Source organism: Cetorhinus maximus, chromosome 2, assembly GCF_964194155.1.
Source record: "Cetorhinus maximus chromosome 2, sCetMax3.hap1.1, whole genome shotgun sequence".
Classification (NCBI taxonomy): Eukaryota; Metazoa; Chordata; class Chondrichthyes; order Lamniformes; family Cetorhinidae; genus Cetorhinus; species Cetorhinus maximus.
The window spans coordinates 186,056,330-186,084,236 of record NC_135880.1 but is presented as its reverse complement, the minus strand read 5'-3'; the positions used below and the strand labels follow the sequence as shown (position 1 = coordinate 186,084,236).

At 41.4% G+C, this 27,907-nt stretch overlaps 1 protein-coding gene across 4 annotated transcripts in view; it reads left to right on the top strand.

The window, feature by feature from the left end:
- Window positions 1-14,582, top strand: part of aplp2 (amyloid beta (A4) precursor-like protein 2) — a 172,247-nt gene extending 157,665 nt beyond the window's left edge. For 2 of the 4 annotated variants that reach the window (XM_078530639.1, XM_078530619.1), the window contains 5 exons: window positions 1,095-1,130; window positions 2,543-2,619; window positions 5,716-5,790; window positions 6,232-6,387; window positions 13,844-14,582. In XM_078530639.1, the coding sequence (XP_078386765.1) occupies window positions 1,095-1,130; window positions 2,543-2,619; window positions 5,716-5,790; window positions 6,232-6,387; window positions 13,844-13,945 (446 nt within the window). In that variant the 3' untranslated portion in view covers window positions 13,946-14,582. The remainder of the gene's footprint in view (window positions 1-1,094; window positions 1,131-2,542; window positions 2,620-5,715; window positions 5,791-6,231; window positions 6,388-13,843) is intronic. The other 2 variants (XM_078530649.1, XM_078530630.1) reach the window with 1 other exon arrangement.
- Window positions 14,583-27,907: the final 13,325 nt, after the last annotated feature.

The following is a 27,907-nucleotide window of genomic DNA, read 5'->3' as shown; positions in this document are numbered from 1 at the left end:
ATTCTTTAGTTGTGCGTATAAAGGAAGATTGTTTTTTAATCTGCAGATGCAAACCCATTTTGAACAAGAGGGAATTGATAAATTTTATGAAATAATGTTGTGGCACACTAAATCCAGGTCTGTTGATGGGACAAAATTCTCAGTGAGCCTCTAAGATCCAAATTGAAATGAGTTTGGCTAGTTTTAACCCAGCTTCTATTGGGTGAGAGAATATCTTGCAGTAAAAATGGAAATGCCACACTGTTGTTATAAAAAGCTTGGTCTTAAATCAAAGTGCTGGTCAGATTTTATATTTGACCCATATACCCAAATGTTCCTTAGTGCTTCACTTCTAGAGGACCAGTGGGGACACTAAGACATGAATGCTTCTCACTCTTGACTGCTAAATTTTAAGAAAAATATATTTCTGCGAAAGGAACCTTTTCCATATTTGTGGAATTTTTTTTTTGTAATATTTTGTTCACTGAATGTTTGGGGTTTTTGGTGCTTGCAGCTGGAGCATATTTCCATTTCAGGCTCTGAATGCAAGTTGGAAACAACACGGCCAGGGTTAGATGTAACAACTAATTTCTTTCTAGTCTCTTTTCACAAACATGCATTCCCCCAAATTCAGAATATAGTGTGTTTCTCCATGACTTTGGCTTTTTCTTGTGATTTGTATAATTAAAGAACTTCTTAATAAGGACCAAAATTTTAAGGTTTGTGCTTCTTGAATTCAAGAAAAATATGGTCCAATTCAGCACATGATTGGGAGTAGCTATCCCAATTTATTTCCCCTTCCAATTGTTGACCTTAAGCACAGCGTTGCTGTAATCAGCACTGACCAGAAGTTAAACCTGGCACCTTCTTGGTTTCTGTGACTCAGCTACTCATAACTCTGAATAGCTAAAAAGCCACAGTTCACACTAATAAAGCCAGGTATCACACCTGATACCAGCTGTGTTCAACGTAGGTGGGACTCAAATACATCACATATTTGGACTTGTTTCAGAGTGACACATATTTACAAATGTAAATGGGGAACTCAAGTCTGTCCCATATTTTATTTCTTGGTCTTTTCATTATTTGATTTCTCTTAACTTCTTCGCTGCCAGGCACAGTGCCGGACTCATGGCCAGCAACTAAGAAAGGTTGGTTTAATACTGTCCCAGGTGTCACTTCTCGCAACCATTCTTCCTCGTCAGCCTCTTCCTCCATTTGCCCTGATTGCTATCCCTCTCCAACCTCAATCAGTTGCATATGTGTTTGTTGTTGCTGAAATCAATAATTTTGTTCCACTGCTAGACTTCACTGACCTGCATGCCATCCTAGTTTACGCTATTTAGTTGTTGCTACTTGTCTGAAGTATATTTGGAATGTTTGTGTTTTTCTGAAATGTGGAAAGTTGCTAGCTTCCCCAGTTAATGAGCTGTGAATTGATGAAACTGGCCACTCTGCTTAGTTGATTTCTCAAGTCCAAAGGCTTGTAATATTCTTGCTTTCAGATTAAAAGCCTGCATTCTTTCTAGGTGAGCTCAGTTGCTGACTGTTTACAGGAGAAATGCAGTATTAGCCCAAACATTAGGCTCAGGCAGCTGACAGCTGTTCCAAAGCTGTAATGCGCTCTGTCCTAATTCTCCTGTCCCTCATCCTGATCTCCAGATTTCACACTTCACTAATCCTCTTGGAATGTCAATGCCGATATTGAATTGGTTAACACGCAGTCATTTCTCATAGCTCTGTGACTTGAAGGCTAAGTCGGTGCTTGAGGAGGAGGCTGATAGTTCTGATCCATGCCCTGTGGGCCCCAGGCTATAATAACTACAAGTATATGTATGTGTTTTTGTCAAGTTGTAATGTTGCAACCAGTGCAATAGTTAATTAATTCTAAATTGTAGATGGGTCTCTTTCTTTTCAAGTAGGCATAAGATGACATTCCAAGTGCTGGAATTTTAGAACCAGGTGGGCTCACTGATAACAGAGCGGGAAGGATGCAGAACTCTAAACACTGCAGGAATAGTCAGCCAGGTTCAGTAATGGTACCAAGAGGGCCGAGATTCTTCTCACTTCGCTCCAGGTGACCTTGTAATCTGGTGATCCCATGGGGAAGGTGTTCAAGTACTAAGTGGCAGAAGCTTCATAAACTGCACCATTTTATTTGATTAAGTTTCAGCACAGGTATGAGGCCTAGGCTTTGGCATTGACAACTTGTCTCTGGACATAGGTAACAATGGTTTGTTTCTTTCGGGGACAACGTGCTACCTGTGTAGATTTCTCAGTATCTTAAGAGACTTCAGCATGCACCACAAGATTAAAAATACATTTTTCACAATATGCCAGGACTTTTGGTAACTCCAAAGGTGACAGACAGCAACTGAGATGAGGATTACATCAGACTCCTTGTGTCTCGAGCTTTAATTTAGAAATATGCTGCAGTCAATTTTAATCTGTTTCACAGCTTTGTTTGCCATTTTTGTACTTCCAATGCTGCTTGATTTTTCACACAGTTAATGACGTTAGTCATCCTGCGTACATATCATAAGAGTAACTGTATTGTGAACAGGTTCTGGGATGATTGATCCTGAAGGACTGGTGCCTGACAAGAATGCAATCGGCAGCAATGAGAACAATGGGAATGTGGTATGGAGCACCTTTATTAAAATATTCTCATCTGATCTGAGAGATCTTGGGTTTGCTCATAGCGAAGTAGAGTTATTTGTATGTTTCAATGGATATAGTTCAGGTGCAAATATTGATCTTCCTTGCGCTATGATCTTCTGTGTGCTGTGTGTCTGTGAGTATTAACATGTTTATTTTAAATTGGTTCGATCCTGACAACTAATAGTGATTGGAATATACCTGCTGCAATTGATTGGATTTGGAGAAGGTCAGTGGATTGTTACTATCCTCGTAGAGACCGATAACTTCAAAGAAAAGAAATTCAGACTTCCAGTTGATAGCTGAAAGGATGACACAAAAATATTTCATGTTTTAAGATTTTACTGTAACAGCCTAAAAGCACTATTGATTGACAAAAGACTATTTTTGTAGACACCTTCCTGCATAATGATCCACAGAGGCGAGCAGCCTCTGGCTACTCTCTCTCACTCTCTGGGACCCTGGCAGACTAACTTGTCTGAGAGTTTCAGGGATATCTTTTAGGAAAGCTTGTAACCTGATCCTACACATGGCTTCCTATGGACAACCCTTCTCAAAGTCCATCTCCAAAGTCCAATGTGAATCACAGCCTTGTATCCAGGTGGAAATTCCGATGCTCTTTAGAATCGAAACGATTCTATCTTTCCTCCCGTCTTTTTCCCCCCCCTCTCTCTCCCCCCTTTCTCTTCTCCCTCCTTCTCTCTTTCTCCCCCTCTCTCTTTCCTCCCCCTCACCCGCCAAGCCCCCTCACCCGCCCCGCCATCCTGAGCTCCGCCCACCCCCTCTCAGGAGCTGCAGAAATTAACCTGAGAGGACAGGATGCATAGTCTAAGATTTGTGTTTCCTTGTTCAAAAATTATAATCCATCAAAACAAGATCACAGCTAGGAAGATCCATCTATTTCTTGCAAAGGAAGTTGTGTAGCATTAGGTTATTAAAATTAAAAGAGGAAGCTTATAACGTAGCAATTATTAGTAAAGGTGGTGATTTGGATGTGTTTTAGAAACCAGCAAAGGGCCACCAACAGCTGATAAACAGGGGAAAAAGTAGAATGAGAGCTAACTTGCAAGGAATATTAAAACGGATTGTAAGAGCTTTTGCAAGTATATAAATAGGATCGTATTGGCTAAAGTAAATGTTGGTCCCTCAGAAACAGGCAGGAAAATTATAATGGGGAATGAGGAAAAGGCAGAAATGTTGATCAAATATTTTTTGTCTGCATTCATGGGGGAAGAGACAAATTATAAACCAGAAATAGAGTTAACCTAGATGATAAAAAGAGTAAGGAACTGAAGATAATTAATTTCAGCAGAGAAAAAAATAATGGAGAAACTTAAGGGACTGAAATCCAGCAAGCCCCTAGGACCTGATGGCCTACATCCTAGGGTCCTAAAAGAGATTGCTACAAAGATAGTGGATGTGCTGGTTATGTTTTTCCAAAATTCCCTCAATTGACTCAATTAGAAGTTACCGAAGAAAACAGTGAGAGAGAAAACGGAAATACAGGCTCATTAGCCTGACATCAGTCATCAGGAAAATGCTGGAATATATTATTTAAGTAGCCCTAACAATGTACTTAGAAAATCATAGTATGATCAGACAAAGTTAACATGGTTTTACAAAAGAGAAATTGTGTTTGAAAAATTTGTCGGGAGTTTTTTGAGGATATAAGTAGTATGATGCACAAAAGGGAACCAGTACATTTAATATACTTAAATTTCCAAACAGCATTCAATTAGGTGCCACACAAAAGGTTAATATGTGAGCTAAGGACTCATGGGGTTAATATATTAACATGAATAGAGGATTGGTTAACAGACAAGAAGCAAAGGGATAAATGGGTCATTTTGAAATTGGCAAGCTATGACTGGTGGAGTATCGCAAGCATCAGTGCTGGGGCCTCTGCTATTTACAATATGCATTAACATATCTAAATTTGGTGACGCTAGTTGGGAATGTAAGCTGTGAGGAGAATGCAAAGAGGCTGCAAGGAGATGTAGACAGGTTAAGTGAGTGGGTACCAAGGTGGCATATGGAGTATAATGTGGGGAAGTGTGAGGTCATTCACTTCAGTAATAAGAATAGAAAAGCAGAATATTTTTAAAAGGCATGAAACTTGTAAATGTTGATGTTCAGAAGAGACTTGGGTGTACTTGTACAATGAACACAAAGTCAACATGCAGACACAGCAAGCAATTAGGAAGGCAAATGGCTTGTTGACATTTATTGCAAGGAAGAATTGGAGTATAAGAATATGAAAGTTTTGCTATATTGTACAGAACTTTGACGCGACCACACCTGGAATACTGTGCAGTTCATTTCAGGAAGGAGAAACTCATTGGTGGTGGTACAGCAAAGGTTCACTGGATTGGTCCCTGGGATGAGAGGGTTGTTCTGTGATGAGAGGCTGAGTAAATTGGTTCTTACCAGCTGGAGGTGTTCTCATTGAAACATACAAAACTCTTAAGTGACTTGATAGGGTAGACAATGAGAGGTTGTTTCTCCTAACTGAGGACTCTTGGGGGCACAGTCTCAGGATAAGGGGCCTATCAATTAGGACTGAGATTAGAAATTCCTTCACCTAAGGTTTGTGAATCTTTGGAATTCTCTACTCAGGGATGTGGATGCTCCATGGTTGAACATATTTAATGCTGAGATACACATTTTTTTGGTGTCTCGGGGAATCGAGGGAAATGGGGAGCGGGCAGAAAGTGGAGTTGAGGCTGAGGATCAATCATGATCACATTGAATAGTGGAGCAGGCTTGAGGGGCTGTATGGTCTATTCTTGTTTCTATTTATTATGTTCTTATATCCTTGAGTAAAGAAGATCTGGTGATCTAATTGAGTTGTTCAAGATGATCAGAGAAATGGACCCAGAACAATGGTTCAGAAAGAGGGTCAATGGAGTTCAGTTACAGATTAGCAATGATTTAATTAAATGGCAGAACAGGCTCAAGAGGCTGAACGGCCTTCTCCTGTTTCTATAGTTCCTAATGTTAACTTGACAACTCAGGAGGAGCAACTTTATGGTAATTGCAAATGTTAACTCTACTAGTTGTTCTTTTTTCCCTTCTCAGGTGATTGACGAGAGCTTTGACGTGAAAGAAATGATTTTCAATGCAGAACGAGTCAGTGGTGGAGACGATGACATGGTATGTACGATGCTTCCTGGTGGGAAGGTTGAGTGTGAGATCTGATTCAGATTATGGCATCTAGTTTTCAATTTGATTCTTCAATTGCCCATATTTTTCTCATTGAGTCCTACTGATGTACATTTGGGAACATCTTTTGCTTTCAGAAGTAATGATATCACTAATAAAACAGTGAATACTTCTGTTGAAAAGGAATTGTAACATTGGATAAGATACTGGGGGCAAAGTACTGATTCTGATCAATCCAGTTGGCCATTCTTGAGAATTTTAACCGGGTTTGCTTCCACTAGCACTTTTAATTATTTTAAAAAGCGTACATTAATTTATTTCTCCTCTGCATATGGCTAAAAGTGCTACTCCTATTTTAACAAACGTTCAGTAGAGTTTTGGGGAGACTCTTTCCATGATAGACTGCTGTACTAAATGTTCATGTTTCTCCAGGACACAGATGGGAATTTGCAAGACGGCTTCAGCCTAAGTAGCAGTGCTCTTATTGGAATGCTGGTGATTGCAGTTGCTGTAGCCACAGTAATTGTCATCAGCTTGGTGATGCTACGCAAGAGGCAATATGGTACCATCAGCCATGGAATTGTAGAGGTGAGCATGATGGATAAGCCTTCAGTGTTAGGCTATCTCTTTACGGTACTGTTACAAAAAGGCTGTGGGGGAAAAAAAATTTTGATCTTGTGTGCCACTCTCAATTTGACCCTTCAGTTGGCTGCCATAATCAATGACAGATTTGTCACCCTAGTGTTACATTGCTTATAATGCTCTTTGCAGATGCTACACAAGCCTGAGAAATTACATGGATGGTAGCTGGATTTTTCACTGACCAAGATGTGTTAGTGCAAAAAGTTCACATCCATTTGCTGGTACAGCTCTCTGCAAATTGGGGGAGATTCAGCCTTTCACCTTCACTTGCCAGCCGAAAGAAGCACAGGTTGGAAATGGGGCTTAGTGTTTTAGGGCTCCAAGCTCTATACTGCATGAAAGGAGTTTTGAGATTCACTGGATCTGTGCTTCCTCCTGACACTCGCGCTGAAAATGCTAAGAATTAATATAACATGTTTGCATCTTTCGATGTTATATAAAGTTTAATTTTGGAGTTTTGCATTCATTGAAATGAAGTATAGTGGAACATCCTCCACACTGGCATCCACTGGGGAATGGAACACCTGCCCACAGTGGCATCCACTGGGGAATGGAACACCTGCCCACACTGGCACCCACTGGGGAATGGAACATCTGCCCACACTGGCACCCACTGGGGAATGGAACATCTGCCCACACTGGCACCCACTGGGGAATGAGGGACATCAGTTCATGGAGAAATTGGGGAATTTGGGTTTATTCGCCTTATGGCAGGGAAGTTACAGGAGAAAAATAGAGGTGTCCAAAATTGACTGGTTTTAATGAGTACATGGCGAGAAACTGTTCCCACTAGCCAGGGTATCCATAACCAGAGAACTCAAATTTAGGGTTATTAACAAAAGAAACAGAGAATTTTTTGAAGTAGTGAATTGTTGTGAGTTGAACTTTTAAAGGCAATTGGATGTACGCTTGAAAAGGAGAAATTTGCAAGGCTATGGGAAAAAGAACATTGGCGTGGAAGGAATTGGATAATTTTTTCAGAGAACTGGCATAGGAACAATGGGTTGAATGGCTTCCCCTCTGCGCAGTATAATTTCACTTGACCTCTGTTTTACATATTCTCTGATTCAGAACTTCCTGGTTTTGTTCCTTGAATTTGTCATTCATATCTTGATACTGCTTCCACCCTAAAGACTCATCCTGTGAAAATCTGCAAATTTTTCTGTAGGTATTTCTAACATTCCATGAGGATGTTTGCTTTTTAACAGAGTTCTTTGATCACCTTGCCACCCACACTCATACTGCTTTTTAACTTGCTTTCTACCTCAGCGTTATTTCCGAGCACTATCCCCATATCTCTTGCTATCTTTAATATCTAGACACCTATCAATCTCTGTCTTGAATATATTCAATGACTGAGCTTCCACAGTCCTCTGCTGTAGAGAATTCTAAAGATTCACCACCCTCTGAGTGAAGAAATTCCTCCTCATGTCAGCTCTAAATGGCCTACCTCTTATTCTGAGGCTCTGGACCCCTGCTCCCCACTTCTTCCTGCATCTACCCTTTTGAGCCCTGTATTTTGCATGTTTCAATGAGATCACCCCTCATCCTTCAAAACTCTAGACAATACAGGCTAGTCTCCTTAATCTCTCCTCATAGGACAACCCTGCCATCCCAGGGATCAGGAGGTGAACCTTCATTGCACTCCCTGTATAATAAGTATATCCTTCCTTAGATAAGGAGACCAAAACTGTACACAGTACTCCAGATACAGTCTTACCAAGGTTCTGTACAATTGCAGCAAGACTTCTTTATTCCTGTACTCCAATTCTCTTGCAATGAAGACCAACATTCCATTTACCTTCTTAATTGCTTGCTGTACCTGCATGTTAGCTTTCAGTGACTCATGAACAAGGACACCCAGGTCCCTTTGGACATCAACACTTTCCAATCTCTCACCATTTAAGAAATATTCTGCATTTCTGTTTTTCCTACCAAGCTTCACATTTTTCCACATTATATTCCATCTGCCATGATCTTGCCAAATCACTTAGCCGAACTAAATTCCCTCGAAGCCTCTTTGCATCCTCCTCACAACTCTCATTCCCACCCAGTTTTGTGTCATCAGAAAACCTATAAATATTATTTTTAGTCCCAAAATCCAAATCATCAATATATATTGTAAATAGCTAGAGCTTAAGCGCTTTATGGTACCCCCACTAGTCACAGTTTGTCAACCTGAGATCGACCCATTTATTCCTACTCTGTTTTCTGTCCGTTAACCAATTTTCAATCCATGTCAGTATGTTACTCCCAAACCCATGTGCTCTAGTTTTGCTTATTAACCTCTTGTGTCAGACCTTATAAAAAGTCTCCTGAAAATCTAAGTACACCACATCCATTACACCCCCCTTATCTATTTTGCTAGTTACATCCTCAAAAAACACTAACAAGTTTGTCAAACATGACTTCCCTTTCATAAACCCATGTTGACTCTACCCAGTCCTATTATTTTTTATGTCCAGTTATCACATCTTTGTAACAGATTCTAGCATTTTCCTTACTGATGTCAAGCTAACGGGTCTGTAGCTCCCTGTGTTTTCTCTCCCTCCTTTCCTGAATAGTGGGGGTTACATTTGCTATCTTCCAATCTGCGGGTCCTATAGTATTTTAGATGATGACCACCAATGCATCCACTATCTCTACAGCCACCTCTTTCAACACTCTGGGAAGTAGATCATCATGTCCAGGGAATTTATCTGCTTTCAGTCCCATTAACCTCTCCAGTACCACTTTTTTACTAATACTAATTTTTTTTGGGTCCTCATTCTTGTTAGTCCCTCGGTTCTCTAGTGTTCCTGGGTAGCTTTTTGTATCTTCCTCCATGAAGACTGACACCAAGTGTTTGTTTAGTTTCTCTGCCATTTCCTTATTCCTCATTATAAATTCTCCTGTCTCTGCCTGTATTGGGCCCACATTTGTCTTTGCTAATCTTGGGCTACTTCTGTTTCTAATTCATAGGTTTGTATGTTCTTTCCTTTTTACATACCTATCGATGCCTTTACGGTCTGTTTTTAAGTTTCCTGCTAGTTTACTTTAATATTCTATTTTCCCTTTATCGTTTCTTGGTCCTCCTTTGTTGAATTCTAAACTGCTCCCAATCCTCAGGTTTACTACTTTGTTTGGCAACTTTGAGACTCTTCCTTTGATCTAATACAATATTTAACATCTCTTGTTAGCCATGGTTGGATCACCTTTCCTCCTGGTTTTTTGTGCCTCAAAGGAATGTAAATTTGTTGTAAACCATGTATTAATTCTTTAACTTCTAGCCATTGCCTGCCTAGCATTATATCTTTTAATATACTTTCCCAATCGACCACAACCAACTTGCCCCTCATACCTTCATAGTTTGCTTTGTTTAGACTTAAGAACTTAGTTCCAGATTGAACTACATCACTTTTAAATTTAATATAAAATTATTTGTATTATAATCACTGTACACTGTACCCTGTACGCCTTTTCGAGATTATTCACTAACTCTTCCTCATTGCACAGCACTAGATCTAAAATAGCCCATTCCCTATTTGGTTCCTCAACATACTTTCAAGAAAACCATCTCATATACATTCCAGGAATTCATCCTCCACAGAATTAGTACTAAATAGGTTTGCTCAGTTTGTGGGTATGTAGATTGATGTTCCCCATGATTTCTGTATTACCTTTGTTACATGTGCCTCTAATTTCTGATTTATACCATGCCCTATGTTACCACTACTTTTTGGTGGCCTGTAAACAACATTTACAAATATTTTCTGTTTCTTAGCTCCACCTAAATTGATTCTTCATCTTGATCTTCCGACCTAAGATCCTCTCTCACTAACATGCCGATATAATCCTTTATTAACATCACTACCCCACCTCCTTTTCCTTTTTGGCCATCCTTCCTAAATGTCAAATACCCTTGAACATTCAGTTCCCAGCCTTGGTCACCCTGCAGGCATGTTTCCATAATGGCAATTAGATCATATCTGTTTAGTTCTATTTGTGCCATCAGTTCATCTACCTTGTTGCGAATACTGTGCATATTTAGATAGAGTGCCTTTAATTCTGATTTTTAAAAAATCTTTTCCGCAACCTTTAGCCTATTTGTATGCTTTGTCCCTTCCTGCTGCACTCAGATTATTAATTCCCTTATTGCTACCTTTCTCTCTTGCCTTGCCTTCTCTCGCTAATTTATCACATCTTCCCTCACCTCCACAATTTAGTTTGAAGCTCTCTCTACTGGCTAGTTATATGACTTGCCAGAACATTGGTCCTAGCGCAGTTCAGCTGAAGAAAATCCCAATGGTACAGTTCCCACTTTCCCCAATACTGCTGCCATTCCCCAATGAATCAAAACCATTTCTCCCAAACCCATCTTTGAGTCACGCATTTAACATTCTATCTTATTTACCCTACTCCAATTTGCTCGTGGCTCAAAGGTAGAGGTTCTGCTTTTTAATTTAGCCCCTAGCTGCTCATACTCTAAGCAGAACCTTTTTCTTAGGTACCAATGACATCGGTAGGACTATGTGGACCACAACAACTTCATCCTCCCTTGCAAGTTTCCCTGCAGCCCAGAACAGATGTCCCAGGCTCTGGCACTGGGCATGCAACACAGTCTTCTGGACTTGTGCTCTCAGCTGCAAAGATCTGTGTTCTCCACCCCCCCCCCCCCCCCCCCCCCAACTATACTGTCCCCTACAATCACAACACTGCTATTAACTCCCCGCCTGCCCCCAGGCCACCATCGGTTCGAATGGCTACCTGTACCATGGTCAGTTCACTCATCCACCCTGCAGCCCCCGCTTTCATCCATACAAGGTGCAAGAACTTCGCCTTGTTGGACAAGATTTCTTGAAACTATCTTTTTGTGTCTCCAAATTTCTGGCTGCCCAATTCTGTTACCAATTACCCCATTCTTCCTTCTGGTTTTCATCTTATAATTGTTCAAAATTCAAAAGGTAGGAGGCAGTCCATCTTGTTTTGCATTACTTTACTTTGGATCTGCACTAATTGCCTTTCAAATAGCTTGAAATAGGATGTTAGCCATGGCTTAGTGGGTAACACTGTCTCCTTTGAGTAAAAATGTTCCTCCTCCAGAATCTTGAGCAGGTATAATCTTGGCTCACATAGAAACTAGGAGCAGTAGGCCTTTTGGCTCTACGAACCTGCTCTGCCATTCATTTTGATCATGGCTGATCATCCAACTCAATATCCTGCTCCCGCTTTCTCCCCATATCCTTTGATCCCTTTCGCCCCAAGAACTATATCTAACTCCTTACAATGTTTTGGCCTCAACTACTCTCTGTGGTAGCGAATTCCACATGCTCACCACTCTCTGGGTGAAGAAATTTCTCCTCATCGCAGTCCTAAATGGTCTACCCTATATCCTCAGACTGTGACCCCTGGTTCTGGACTCCCCCACCATCGGGAACATCCTTCTTGCATCTACCCTGTCTAGTCCTGTTAGAATTTTATAGGCTTCTATGAGATCCCCCCTCATTCTTCTGAACCCCAGCAAATATAATCCTAATCGGCTCAATCTCTCCTCATATGTCAGTCCCGCCATCCCAGGAATCAGTCTGGCACACCTTCGCTGCACTCCCTCTATAGCAAGAACATCCTTCCTCAGATAAGGAGACCAAAACTGCACACGATATTTCAGGTATGGTCTCACCAAGGCCCTGTATAATCGCAGCAAGACATCCCTGCTCCTGCACTCGAATCCTCTTGCTATGAAGGCCAACATACCATTTGCCTTCTTTACTGTCTGCTGCACCTGCATGCTTACCTTCAGCGACTGGTGTACAAGGACACCCAGGTCTCATTGCTCATTCCCCTCTCAATTTGTAGCCATTTAGATAATAATCTGCCTTCCTGTTTTTGCTACCAAAGTGGATAACCTCACACTTATCCACATTATACTGCATCTGCCATGCATTTGCCCACTCACTCAGCTTGTCCAAATCAGCCTGAAGCATCTCTGCATCCTTCTCACAGCTGACCCTCCCACCCAGCTTTGTGTCATCTGCAAATTTGGGGATATTACATTTAGTTCTCTCATCTAAATCATTAATATATATTGTGAATAGCTGGGGTCACAGCACTGATCCCTGCGGTACCCCACTAGTCACTGCTTGCCATTCGGAAAAATACCTGTTTATTTTTACTCTTTGTTTCCTGTCTGCCAGCCAGTTCTCTATCCGTCTCAATACATTATCCCCAATCCCATGCGCTTTAATTTTACACGCTAATCTCTTATGTGGGACTTTGTCGAGAGCCTTCTGAAAGTCCAAATAAACCACATCCATTGGCTGCCTCATCAACTCTACTAGTTACATTCTCGAAAAATTCCAGTAAATTTGTCAAGCATGATTTCCCTTTCGTAAATCCATGCTGACTATGTCCGATTTTGCCACTGTTTTCCAAGTGCTCAGCTATGACATCTTTTATAATGGTCTCTAGAATTTTCCCCACTACCGATGTCAGGCTGACTGGTCTATAATTCCCTGTTTTCTCTCTACCTCCCTTTTTAAATAGTGGGGTTACATTAGCTACCCTCCAATCTGTAGGAACTGTTCCAGAGACTATAGAATCTTGGAAGATGACCACCAATGCATCCACTATTTCTAGGGCCACTTAAGTACTCTGGGATGTAGATTATCAGGCCCTGGGGATTTATCGGCCTTCAATCCCATCAATTTCTCCAACACCCTCCACACTCCATCCTCACACTCCAATGCTGCACTTTCGAAGGTACTATTTTCAGATGAGGCATTAAGATGAGACTCCTTTGCCCTCTTAGTATTTTAAGGTCTCTGCAGTTTAATTTAATCTTCTAATTCTCCCAAAATCACCTCCAAAATTGTTCTTAAAATATTTTCACACCTTCTTATGTGTATCCATAGCATAACATTATTTGCCTCTAATTTCAGACAGCAAATACAGTTTAGATTGTATTGTTATTTGTGACCATCTAAGGTGATAAATTCAGTCACAGATTCATTTTATGGCACCATTCAGTTGGACAGGTAAATGTGAGGAGCTATAATGGTCAAACTAATTAATTCGATAAATTCAAGCTTCTCACTAGGTGTAAAACTCCCTTGATTCCCCAGGAACAAAGTAAAAATAAAGAAGCACTTTGATCTTGTATCAAAAGGTTTCAATGTCCTTTCTGTGTTTCTCTTTGATCTACCATAACTCATTCATTGGGTGGGTTGGCTTGTAATCTTGACAATCTATGTTGATCTGGCACCAGTCCTTTAATTAGGATCCGAACTTCACAAAGGCACTAAAATTGGTGGTGCCAGTATGTGAGAGTCTTTCAGAATTTCAGTGTTAACTCTTTTTTGGTTTTTTTCCCCAGAATTGAGTGTGAGATTTGGATTCTGTAAAATGAAATTTGTTGGTTTTACAGGTTGATCCCATGTTGACCCCAGAGGAGCGCCACCTGAACAAGATGCAAAACCATGGGTATGAAAACCCAACCTACAAGTATCTGGAGCAGATGCAGATCTAACACCAGATGATAAATTGGGCCAAACACAGCACATTCAGCCAATCTTCCAACTACTGATCTATAACATTAGAGGTCTCCATTTCACATACACAATTCAGAGTGTAAAACACTTATTACTGTAGATTGTAAGATTCCCATTCTTTTAAATGGGCTTGAAATGTAATACACAATATATATGATGTATAATCGTAAGAAAATCTATTACCTGATGAGAACTATGATGATATAGTTGTTTCCTTTTTAAAATTATTTTAAATCAGTTTTATTTGTGTGTCACAAAGATCTATATATAGAGGCTGTAGATTTCTACCTAATGGAGCACCGTAGATGAAGGGGATTTGTACTGATTTATCTCATGGAACCTGCAGGATTTTTTGCTGTAAACTACATTTAAATGGTTAACACTGTGATAGGCAGCTGAAACCAGGAGGTGATGATTCCATTTTTCATTGTGCGTCTGTGTGATTGTAAATTCACGTCGCATTTCCTGAGGTTCTGGAAACCTGTGGCTCGTTTCCCCTGCACATTCCTTATTTGTTCTGTCAAACTATGCACATTTTTCAGTTGTATTACTGCGGTAGCTTTAAATTGCAGGGCTACTGAGCGCAAACTCATCAATAAACACTACTTCCAGAAATGTGTGTCCCCCCTTTAACATTGTATCTTCTCACATCAGATTGCAGCAGTTGTGGGGGACAGACCTGTACAGTTGCTTTGTTGGATGGATTGGGGGCCTGGACTGGACTGGACAAGATTTGCACACTGCATAAGATGTTCTGATAAGTTGCCAAAGTGTGTTTAGTTATAAATTTGACGTGAGCATTGATCGACACAGAATAACATTTTTTAAATTTATTCTTTCCTGGGATGTGGACATTGCTCTTGAATTTAGTGACTTGATAGGCTGTTTCAGAGGACAGTCAAGAGTCAACCACATTGCTGTGGATCTGGAGTCACATGTAGGCCAGGCCAGGTAAGGATGGCAGATTTTCTTCTCTGAAGGACATTAGTGAGCCAGATGAATTTTTATGCCAATGGATGATAGTTTTATGGTCACCATTACTGAGACTAGCTTTGTGATGCAGATTTCAGTGGGTTTTGGTGCCACCAGAAATAGGTCTCTGGAGATTGCCATTATTCAGTGACATTACCACTACGCCACCATCTCCCCATAAAGAGCTGTAAAGTAAGAAAAGTCATGTGGTCCAGTTGCAGAGCCCCTTGTGTGGCATAACAGCATGTTTCTTGTGCCAGTGGAGTGGAGTCAGTTTCTGCTTCAGCTGCAGTTTGGATTTATTGAGAGTTCTTCGAAGTTGTTTAGCAAGGAGTACAGATAAACAAGTTGGCAAATACGTTAAGGAACATTTTCCCAGCGTGAGCTATGGCAAGGACTTTGAGTGTAGACCAATCACTTGTAAACAGTGTGCATAGAGTCTAGACAGATCACTGTGGGAAATGCTGTATGTGTTCAGTGCTGAAGGACATTAACCCATTGCTTGTATTGTCGTTCTCTTGCTGCTTGGATGCCATTTGTTGCCATTGAAGCTAATTTATCCACAAATAGAGTGTTGCACAGTGAAAGCTGCTTTGTAAAATACAGAAAAGATGTGATCACACTAGAAAGAATACAGAAGAGATTTATAAGGATGCTATCACAAGTAGAGAAGATTGGATAAGCTGGGGCTGTTTTCTTTGGTATAGATGAGGCAAAGGGAGATTTAATTGAGAGGCCTCGTTAAAAGGACCTATTTCCTTGATCAGAGAGATTAATCAATAACCAGGGAGCATAGATTTAAAATAATTAGCAGAAGGATTAGAGGGGAGTTGAGAAATATTTTTACCTATATGTTGGAGGTCTGGAACTCACTACCTCAAAAGGTGGTAGAGGCAGAAATGATCATGGCAATTAAGTACTTGGATATGCACTTCTTTATCTTCATTCTTGGGATGGTACAGCCAGCATTTACTGCCCATGCTTAATTATCCTTGAGAAGGTGGTGGTAAGCCTCAAGCTTGAATCACTGCAGTCCATGAGGTGAGGGTACACTCATGGTGCTGTTAAGGAGGAAGTTCCATGATTTTGACCCAGTGACAGTGGAGGAATGACGATTTGTTCCAAATCAGGATGGTGAATGATTTGGAGAGAAACTTGGTGGTGTTCCCATTCCTCTGCTGCCCTTTCCCTCTGTGACAGAGGTTCGGGTGTTGCACGGATGTCACTTGCCATTTCAGTCCAAGCCTGGCTGTTGTCCAGGTCTTGCTGCATATGAACAAGTATCTGAGGAGTCGGAAATGGTATACTGCACAATCATCAGCGAACATCCCCATTTCTGATCTTAGGTTGGAGAGAAGTCATTGATGAAGCAGCTGACACTACCCTGAGGAACAACTGCAGTGATGTCCTGGGGCTGAGATGATTGGCCGACAACAACCAAAACCTTCCTTTGTTTTAGGGTATTACTCTAACCAGTGGAGAGATTTCCCCCTTACTCCCATTGACTCCAGTTTTGCTAGGGCTCCTTAATGCCACACTGGTCAAATGCTGCCTTGATACCAAGGACAGTCACTCTCACCTGCCCTCTTGAGTTCAATTCTTTTGTCCTTGTTTGGACCAAGGCTGTAATGAGGCCAGGTGATGAGTTGCCTGGTGGAACCCAAAATGAATATTAGCGAATAGGTTGTTGCACCGATGCACAGTAGCAGCAGTGTGTACCATCCACAAGATGCACTGCAGGAATTCACCACAGTTGCTTAGACAGCACCTTCCAAACCCACTACCACCTAGAAGGACAAGGGCAGGAGATAGATGGGAAAACCACCACCTGGAAGTTCCCCTCCAAATCACTCACCATCCTGACTGGGAAATATATCATCGTTCCTTCACTGTCGCGGCATCAAAATCCTGGAACACACTTCCTAACAGCACTGTGGGTGTACCTACACCACATGGACTGCAACGGCTCAAGAAGACAGCTCATCACCACCTTCTCAAGGGAAACTAGGAATGGGCAATAAATGCTGGCCCAGCCATTGAAGCCCACATCCCATGGGCAGTAATTGGTCAGATTGGATTTGTCCTACTTTTTGTGGACAGGACATACCTGGGCAATTTTCAATTTGATCAGGTATATACCAGTGTGGTAGCTGTACTGGAACAGCTTGACTTCAGGAGTGACTAGTTCTGAAGCACAAATCTTCAGTACCGCAGCTGGGATGCTTTGCCTTCAGCTGTTTCTTGATTTAATATGAAATGAATTGAATTGTCTGGCAACTAGCATTTGTGATTCTGGGAACCTCGGGATGAGTCTGAGATGGGTCATCCACTCGGCACTTCTGGCTGAAAATGGTTGCAAATGCTTCAGTCTTGTCTTTTGCATTGATGTGCTGGGCTCCTCCATCATTGAGGGTGGGGATATTTGTGGGGCCTCCTCCTCCAAATGGTTGTCTAATTGTCCCCCATCATTCACAACTGTATGTTGCAAAACTGTAGAGATTTGATCTTATCCTTTGGCTTCAGGATTGCTTAGATCACATGCTGCTTCCACTTTGGCATTCATGTCGCCCTGTGTTGCAGCTTCAACAATTTGGCACTTTTTTTTAGTTATATCTGGTGCTGCTCCTGGCATGCCCTCCTACACTCCTCATTTGAACCAGGGTTGATCCTCTGCCTTGATGGTAATGTGAGCGATATGCCAGGGCATAAGGAAACAGTGTGGTTAAATATAATTCTGCTGCTGATGGCTCAAAGTGTCTTATGGATGCCCAGATAAAGCTCTGAATCTAGCTCATTTAGCACAGTGCTAGTGCCACACAACATGATGGAAGGTACCCTCAGTGTGAAGACAGGACTTCATCTCTAAGACTGTGCAGTGGTCTCCCCTACCGTTGCTGTCATGGGCATATACAAATGCAACAGGTAGAATCGTGAGGATGAGGTCAAGTATGTTTTTCCTATTTGATGGTTCCCTCACCACCTTCTGCAGTCCTAGTCTAGCAGCTATATGCTTCAGAACTTGACCAGCTCGGTCAGTAGTGGGAGCTACCATCAGTCTTGGTGATGGACATTGAAGTCTCCCATATGGAGTATATTCTGAAACGCTGTAGCCTACAGGACTATGGACCAAGAGCCAGAAAGTTAGGCTAGATAGCTTTCTCTTGACCAATACAGACATGATGTACCAAATGACGACCTTTGTGTGCTGTAAATTTTTAAGTATTTGCTATTTATTTATAAATGCTGTGAATTTGACTTTTCTCACCGTTGTGTCACAAATCACTGCAATGTTGATCCAATGACAGTCTGTTGACCTCGTGAATATCTTGTCTAATGATCTCGCTCCTTAACTAAAGAAAGAAAGGTATACAGAAAGATGGCAAAGTTGATAAGGTGAATCAGTCAAAAGAAAGATGAAGACAAAAAGGAACAAAGACGGAAAGAGTGGATTGAGAGAGGTAGAGGAAACAGACCCAGGAAAAGTAAGAAAAAAGATTGAGTTTAGTAGTATTTGGTTATCAGTGTACTGGTCCTTGAAAAGTTTGAGTGAGTGAAAGTGTAAATGTGTTAAAGGCATAAATATTTTTGACCCATAAATTATAGAAACCCTGGCCTTGTCCATATGATCGGGCAGGCAATCATTGTAATCAACTTCCAGTGATGATATCTTTGCAAATCATAGATCCAAAGCTACACTTACTATATCATATCTCAAATTACTCATTGTGTCCCAAACCATTTTCTGAAAATGAATTTGTGGTGATTTGAATGTTGAAGCACCTTTATATCCTGAATATCATTGCCCTCTGACACTAGTGTAAACGTGCATGAAAGGACCTTTAAAAGTTGATGCCATGACAGATCAGAGATTGAAACACCTCTAGGAATGATTCCCAACCTGGTAGAATGAGACTTCGCAGTTTCAATGGGTCCTTTTTGGGCTTCCAGGTTTGGGTGTAATGCGAGGACTATAAATCCTGGGGTCCTCTACAACATTAATTCCCAACTCTGGCTGCAGTGCAAATGATTTGTAATAGTGTTGTAAATCCAGAAATTTCATCATTGCCATTAAGTTCAATGTAGATCCTCAGCAAGAAACTTTTTTAGTCATTCCAGTTGCATGACTACCCAGCAATTACTGGCCTATTAAGAACCAAGCAGAAGGATGTATTGTAGGCGTCTCGCATTGCTTGTGATTTGGGATGTTATTTATTGTTATCCATTGTGCGCTTGTGTGAAAATGTACAAACACCGCAGCTCCAAGATGCCTATTCCATCCTCTTCTGCATTCAGAGCCTGCCCCTCTTTCACCCAACGTTTTCAGCCAATTATTTTGTCCCATTCCTGGTGTTTGCTGACCCTGTTGAATGCTCTGGAGCCTGCTCACCACAGGGTCAGCCCCTTATTGTGAATGAAGTGCTGGAATCTTGAAATGGATTTCTTAAAGGACATGAATATTTCCAGTTTCTAAATTACATTACAGCATTTAATAAACATTAAACTTGCTCATTGTCTTCACTGCATAAAGCAAAAACTGTAGTACTTTTAACATAGTGAAATATTCCAAGCATGTTACAAAGAAGTAAAGGGCCAATCATTCAACAATTGTAGGGTGTAAGGTTGAGTCGAAAGGTGGCAAATATGTGCAGGGGTTTCCGCACCAGTGGAAATTAGATTGGAACGGAGGTAGGAAATATTGCAGAGAGTGGTGTTAGTAGTGGAGTACATGGAGTTTGAAGCTCGGCTGTTGGATACTGAGGTGGGCCACAGGAAACAGAGATGAGATGGACCATGTCGAGAACTGAAGACAGGTTGCAGTGACTTTAACTGGGGCAGTTTTGGAAATAACGCTGGACACAAACAGGGCATATTGAACAGGTAAGTACAAACACGTTCAAGGGCCTTGGACAAGAAGTGGAGGTGGTTAGAAATAAAAGTGGGTCAGCACTGATTTTTGATAACAACAGAGATTAATATTTAAAATGTGGACCCTTCATCAAAATCAAAGAAGTCACAGATGAATAAAGAATAAATGAAAAAAGAATAACAGAAGAAAGAAAATGCACAACAATAACCTTTATCACACCTTCAACATAGACATCCAAAAGTGTTTCAGAAAAATGTAACAACAAAAATTGTCAGCAAGCCAAAGAAAGGGGATATTAGGACAGGTGACTTTCTCTAAGAGCAAAGTAAATATTAAGCAGGGCCTGAAGAGGCTGGGAAGCTCCGGGAGGGAATTCAGGAACTTGCAGAGTCTCGACCACTTCTGAAATGCTGAATAATGGTTCTCCATCCAGCATACTGAAACAGTCATGCATGACTGAATAAGAAAAAATGGAACCAAGCAAGGACAGTCCCACTCTGTTGGACAATGGAGGAGAAGCATTGGAGGAGGATGGTGTGGTTAACCGTGACTAAGGCTGCAGATAGGTTGAGAAGGACAAGGAGGGAAAGTTTATCACAGTCACAGAGGATGTCACTTGTGATTTTGAGAGCTATTTCAGTACCATAACAGGGACAGTAACCTGATTGGAGGGACTCAAACCTGGAGTTGTGGGAATGATAGCCACAGATTGGAAGATGACAATACGGTCATGAACATTGGAGACTGAGGAGCGCATGTACTGCATCGGCGCACACATCCCTAAACACCTGGATAAGTACAATGCTTAACTGGAAAACAGAAAACAAATGAGACAACAGGAAACATAGTGAATGAAATTAAGTATACAAAGTATAAATAGTTTTAAGAGTGGAAAATAATGCAGGTAGAAATGGATACATGGAGAGCTGGCAAAGTAAAAGAGGCTGGCCGAAGGAATAAACAGATCAATGACAAAGGTGTTGGTTCTCTGCACTATTCTGAAGGTGAGCCTTCTCAACCTATCTCTCTCCTTCCTCTTCCCTTCCATCCCAAGCACCAACCCCTTCCTCCCCCCTCTCCTCCACCACAAGCAACCACTCATCCCTCTCCCACCTCCCCCACAAGCACCCTCCCATTCCTCTCCCTCTCAACCCCAATTCATTTCCTCTCCTTCCACTCTAAATACTAACTCCTCCCTGTCCTTACTGGTCCATGTCCCCAGGCACACTCAACCCAAATTCCCAGCATCTCCTGCTGAAGAGAAAGTAAAGGTATTGAAGCCAATACTTAGACCAGAGAGATGCAATGTACCTCATAAAAATTTCAAATACCACTCCTTGAGCTTCATTGGAACAAAGTAGAGAGATGCAGGAGGCAGAGTGGGATGATAATTGAAACAAGTGATAATGTGTGCAGGTCATGCAGATAGGAGCTCACGTTTCTGGATGAAGTGAAGGTGTACAGGAATGTGGTCCCTAAGCTGCAATTGATCTTCCAGTGCACACTAAGTAGCAACTACAGTATACTAGGTTATAGGAAATTCACATAAATTACGCATCACCTGGAAATAGTAAGATGAACAGTGTGTGGGGACAGGAGTCTGGGCAGGAGAGTAGGTAATATGGCTGGCCATGGAAGAGTGTGTCATAATATCACAGTGTGTGTAATCCCGTCAAAAAGCTGGGAGGGAAGGGAAATGAAGATGAGTTTGGTGGGATATGTTTGATGGTGGTGAAAAGTGAAGTGGTGAAGATGAGGGCAAGAGGGACTCTATCATGATTGTAGACAGGGAAGATGAGAGTAGGAGGAGAGGTACAGGGACGAACGTGGTTGAGGAGTCACCTCTACCAAGGTAGAGGAGAATCCCCAGCTGAGGAAAAAGGCTGCTTTAAAGGTTGAGATTGGACAATGGATGGAAAGGGAAAGACAGATTAAGCATGGTTTTTCTGAGGAGAATAACAATGAGGCTTTTGATTCAAGGAAGGACAGTGCCTGAACATTGTCAGAAATTAATGCTTGGGGGTAGGAAAGTAGATGAAAGAGCAGGAATTAAGTGAATCTCAAGAGCTGAGTTTGGAGAGGGAAGTAGGAGAGAGACTGCAAAGTTAAAGCAGGATTGGGATATATGAAGGGTAGGAATTGTGGTGGAAAGTTGCAACTCTGCTGATGGTCTTAATCTTTGAGAGAAAGTAACCCATAAAACTCCTGGTGTTAGAGGTGAGGGTGAAAGGCAGTTTTGATAAAGAGATGCCCCATCCACTTAAGCTTGACACAAGTGCAAAACTGATTATGTGCAGCAGATGTGCTTGATTTTATGGACTTTGGGTACAAAGCTGCAAAGTATACCATGAGGAACAATAGGTGGAAGATCAGGGCTTCGAATGCAGAAATTTGGGAATGGTTTAGCAGATGAATAATTGCAACAGTGTCATGACACAGGATCAGAAGAAGGGTATTTGGGAATTCTTTCTAGAGACAAAGTTAAGTGCAGTGGGGTTGGAGGCAGACAGATTGGGTTGTAAGGGCAGCAAGGAAGTTGTCAGAGAAAGTTGCATCAATGATTGAGGCCTTGGAAAGGATGCCGTCATTTGGAGTGGCTACTCGGTAGATGGGGGAGTTGATGTGAGACATGAGGTTAAGACAAGTCAAAGGAGCTGGTGAAGGTGGAGGCTGAAGTCACCGAGAAAGTCTGATCACTCAGCATATGAACTGAAGGCCCCAATAGAACCCACATCAGAGGATCACAGGAGCCATCCTACGAGTTAAATAAAAGAGTGGACTTTGGAGTGGCTAAACTAACAGACAAAAGTGACACTATAATCAGGGCAGAGGGAGGAGCTTGGGAGCCTGAGGAATTAGAGCTGTATTTCAGTTACTATTTTACTTATTTATTGACACCTTAGGTTAAATTAACAAATAGACTTTATAATGAATATAACAAATAGACTAACTGGCCTGTGAGAAAGTGGAGCATTGCAGGAGAGACTTGGTGAACATTTGAAAGGATTGTTGGAGTCTCTGGCAAGTGGCACCACAACCTAAAGAATAAAAGCTCAGCTTTTCATTCACTTATGCTATTAATATTTAGGTACATAGGAAATAAGAGGGTACTAAACTGAAACATATAAGTTAGTAGACAGTAACTTTGAGTAAAATGATTGGACAGCTGAGACCCATTGCATGACGATCTTGCGTCAGGTGGAAACTTGAATACGTTTCAAGTGTCCTGGACAACCACCTGTGCAGGGAGTACCTCTGGCTGTTTAAACTTGCTTTGGTTTACAGAACTTGAACAATGGCTGGAGTCACCATAGGGCATAGGAGAGGCTGAAAGTTTCCTGAATCTCATATTCCAGGACGTGGTCACCCACAGCCACAAAGAGTTCAGTAGGAGGTCATTATTGGGGTAAAAAGGTATTTCAGCAATCCTCTGAGTGTGACACTCGTAGACCAATTTTCAATAGTGACAACATTATGTGCAACTGCAGTCTATTGAAATAGAAAAATACAGTAGTCATACAGGATTTGTTGTGGGGGTTAGACAGGTGTTTCCACAAACACCAAAATGAATCTCACATGATGTGTTACATCCCTAGTGCCAGGATAAAGAATGTCAGTGAGAGGGTGCAGAACATTCTGTGCGGGAGGGGGAATAGCCAGAAATTGTGGTCCATATTGGAACCAGTTAAAGTAAAATACTGCAAATCTGAAATAAAAACAAAGCCCTGGAAAAACTCAGCAGGCCTGACAGCAACTGTGGAGAGGGAAACAGAGTTAATAATTTGAGCCCAATATGACTCTTTTCCAGATCTGAAGAGAGGTAGAAATGTGAGGGCTTTATGCTGTTGAAAAAGGGGAAGGGGCAAGTAGAGCAAAAAAGGAAGGTCAGGAATCTGTTTGAGGGCAGGAGAAATTAAATAACAATGATACCATGGAACAAAAGACAAATGAGCGAGGGCTTTAGATTCCTGGGGAAACAGGTACCTATACAAGATGCAACTCAATAGGGCTAGGACTATTTTCTTCGTGAACGTTGGGGACTGGTTTAATTTGGGGGGAAGTGGGGGTGGAAAACGGGGGGAAATCTAGGATTAAGTATCAGAGAGGAGATACTGTGTCCACAGAGGACTCAAAGACAATCAGCATTAGAATAATGATTGCACCAGAAAACGTGGGAATTAGACGGGAGCAATGTAAGGCAAATTTAAAGAGCATGTGCGCAAATGCACTGAGTGTGATGAAGAAGGGTGGTGAGATGCAGAATAAGTTACCATGACCCAGTGACAATAATAGAAATCTGGCTGAAAAAAGAGCCAAGCAGGAATGGCTACATTCTTGACTACGATATAATCAGGAGAAATAGGGAAGGAAACAAAAGTGGAGGATTGTGGTGGTGTGGGCGATGGCTGTATTGATCAAACATATTGCTACAGACCTGGAATGGAATGAAAAGGGCTCAGAGGGAATCAAATAGCCTGAAGCTAAGTATCAGTTGAGGAACTATTACACTGTTGAATGTGGCAAGGAAACGGAGCAAATCGGTAGACAAATATAAGAAAATGTAAAAACAACTTAGTATTAATTAAAGGACAATTATCCTAAAGAAGGGCGAGGAAATCCCGAAATGTGTGTGGACCAACTTTCTTGATCAGTATGTTTCCAACCCAATGAAGAAGGAAGCAGTACTGGATCTACTGGGAAATGTAGTGGAGAATGTTTCAGTAGGAGAGCCTTCGGGAAATAGCGATCATAATATCATTAGGTTTGGAGCAGTTCTAGAAAAGGACAAGGATCAAAGAAACACAGAAGGATGCCATTTGGCCCATTGAGTCCATGCCAGGCCTCTAGAGCAATCTAGTCAGTCCTATTCCCCTGTTCTATCCCTGCAGCCCTCCAAGTTTATTTCCCTCAATGCCCATCCAATTTCTTTTTGAAACCATTGCTTGCCTCTGCTTCCACCATCCTCATAGGCAGCAGATTCCAGGTCATTACCACCTGCTACATAAAAAAAATTCTTCCTCACATTTGCCCTGCATTTCTTACTGAAAATCTTAAATCTATAAGTTAATTGGAACAGCTTTTATTTATCTTGTCTAGACCAGTGATAGTTTTGTACGCCTCTATCAAATCTCCACTCAACCTCCCTCACTCCAAAGAAACAATCCCAGCTTCTCCAACCTAACCTTGTAGCTAACTAGTTAACCAGGGATGCGGTAGTGTAGTGGTAATGCCACTGGGCTAGTAATCCAGAGGCCCATGGCAGCTGGTGGAATTTAAATTCAATTAAGAAATCTGGAATTAAAAGCTGATCTCAGTAACGGTGATCATGAAAGCATTGTTAGTTGTCCTAAAGATCCACTAATGCCTTTCAGGGAAGGGAACCTGCCACCCTTACCAGGTCTGACTGACATGTGATTCCAGATCCAAGCAATGTGGTTGACTTTTAAATGCCCTCTGAAATGGTCTAGCAAGCCACTCAGTTGTATCAAACTGCTACATAGTCCAAAAGGAGTGAAACCAGACGGACCAACCGGCATTGACTTAGGCACCAGAAACGACAACAGTAAACTTAGCCCTGTCGACCCTGCAAAGTCCCACCGACAGTACAGACCCAGCAGAAGTGGCAGCAGGAAGACAGTCAGGAGGGAGTTACCCTGGGAGCCCTCAACATTGACTTCAGACTCCATAAAGCCTCATGGCAACCAGTCAAACATGAGCAAGGAAACCTCCTGCTGATATATTCGCAAGGAGGTTTGCTAGTGCTATTGGGGTAGGTTTAAACTAGCTTGTCAGGGGGGTGGGAATCCAAGGGGTGGCCCAAATTGGAAGAAAGTAAAGTTGGTAACAGGAAGTAGTAGTGAGACTAGAAAGCAGGAGAAACAATATGCTTTGAGTGCGGAATGATATCAAAAAGACAAAATTAAGGGCACTCTACCTGAGTGCACACAGCATTCACAATAAGGTAAATGATCTGAAAGCACAAATAGAGGTAAATGGGTACAATATAATTACCATTATGGAAACATGGCTGCATGGTGACCAAGACTGGGAACAGAATATTCGAAGGATGTTCGACGTTTAGGAAGGACAGACAAGAAGGGAAAGGAGGTGGAGTTGCGCTGATAATAAGGGATGGGATTAGAGCATTAGTAAGGGAGGATCTCAGATCAGAAGAACAATGTGTGGAATCTGTTTTGGTGGAGCTAAGAAACGGCAAAGGACAGCAGACATTGGTTGGAGTTTTTTATAGGCCACCAAACAGTAGTGGTAATGTGGGGCATGGTATTAATCAGGAGATGGGATAATCATGGGTGACTTCAATCTGCACATAGACTGGGTAAACCAACTGAGCAGTAATGCCGTGGAAGACGAGTTTCTGGAGTGTGTTAGGGATGGTTTTCTAGAGCAGTATGTTGAGGAGCTGACTAGAGGACTAGCTATTTTAGATCTAGTATTATGTAATGGAAAAGGGCTAATTAATAATCTTCTTGTAAAAGAACCTTTAGGGATGAGTGACCACAATGTGATAGAATTTTACTTTATGTTTGAAAGTGAGGTATTTCACTCTGAAGCAAGGGTGTTAAAGTTGAATAAAGGAAATTATGAAGGTATGAGGGACAAATTGACAGATGGATTGGGAAAATACATTAAAAGCTATGACTGTACATCGGTAATGGATAGTCTTAAAAGAACTATTACATAGCTTACAGCACCTATACATTCCTTCAAGGTACAAAAACCCCAAAAAATGTCAGTCAACTGTGGCTGACAAAGGACGTTAAGGATTGTATAAGATTAAAATAAAAGGTTTATAAAGTTGCCAGAAGCAGTAGTAAATCTGAGGATTGGGAGGTTTTTATAATACTGCAAAGGAAGACCAAGGAACTGGTAAAGAAAGGGAGAATAGAATATGAATGCAATCTAGCAAAAAACATTAAAAACAGACTATAAAAGCTTCTATAGGTATGTAAAAAGGAAGCATTTGACTAAGACAAATGTGGGTCTATTACAGGCAGAGTCAGGAGAATTCATAATGGGAAATAGAGAAATGGCAGATAAGCTAAATGATTACTTTGTGTCTGTTTTCACTGAGGAAGATAGAGGAAATCTCCCCTGATTTAGAGATCCAAGGGACTAGGGAGAATGAGGAGTTGAAGGAAATTAGTATAAGTAAGAAGATTAATTGGAGAAATTAATAGGACTGAAAGTTGATAGGTCCCCAGGACCTGAATATTCTGCATCCCAGAGCATTGAAAGAAGTTGCTATAGAGATAGTGGGTGCATTGGTGATCATTTTCCAAAATTCTATAGATTCTGGAATGGTTCCTGAAGATTAGAAGGTAGCAAATGTCACCCCACTATTTAAGAAGGGAGTGAGAGAGAAAACAGGGAACTACAGACCTGTTAGCCTTACATCAGTAGTAGGGAAAATGCTGGAATCTATTATAAAGGATGTGATAAATGAATAATTGGATAATCTGATCTGATTGGGCATAGAATGGATTTACAAATTGAAAATCATATTTGACAAACTTGTTGGAATTTTTTGAGGATGTTACTAACAAAATTGATAAAGGAGAGTCAATGGACATATTATACTTGGATTTTCAGAAGGCTTTTTGATAAAGTCCCCCACAGGAAGTTAATTAGCAAAATAAAAGCACATGGGATAGGAGGCAATATACTGGCATGGATTAAGGATTGGCTACCAGGCAGAAAACAGAGAGTAGGACTAAATGGGTCATTCTCACGTTGGCAGGCTGTGACTAGTGGGGTACTGCAACGATCAGTACTTGGGCCCCAGCTGTTCACAATATATATCAATGATTTGAATGTGGGGACCACATGTAAAATTTCCAAGTTCGCAGATGATACAAAGCTAGATGGGAATATGTGTTGTGAGGAAGATGTAAAGCAGCTACGGGAGGATTTGGACAGACTTAGTGGGCAAGAACATGGCAGATAGAATAAAATGTGGAAAAATGAGAGGTTATCCACTTTGGTAGAAGGAGCAGATGTGCAGAGTATTCCCTAAATGAGAAAAGATTAGAAAGTGTAGATGGTACAAAGGGACCTGGGGTGTCCTTGTCCATAAGTCACT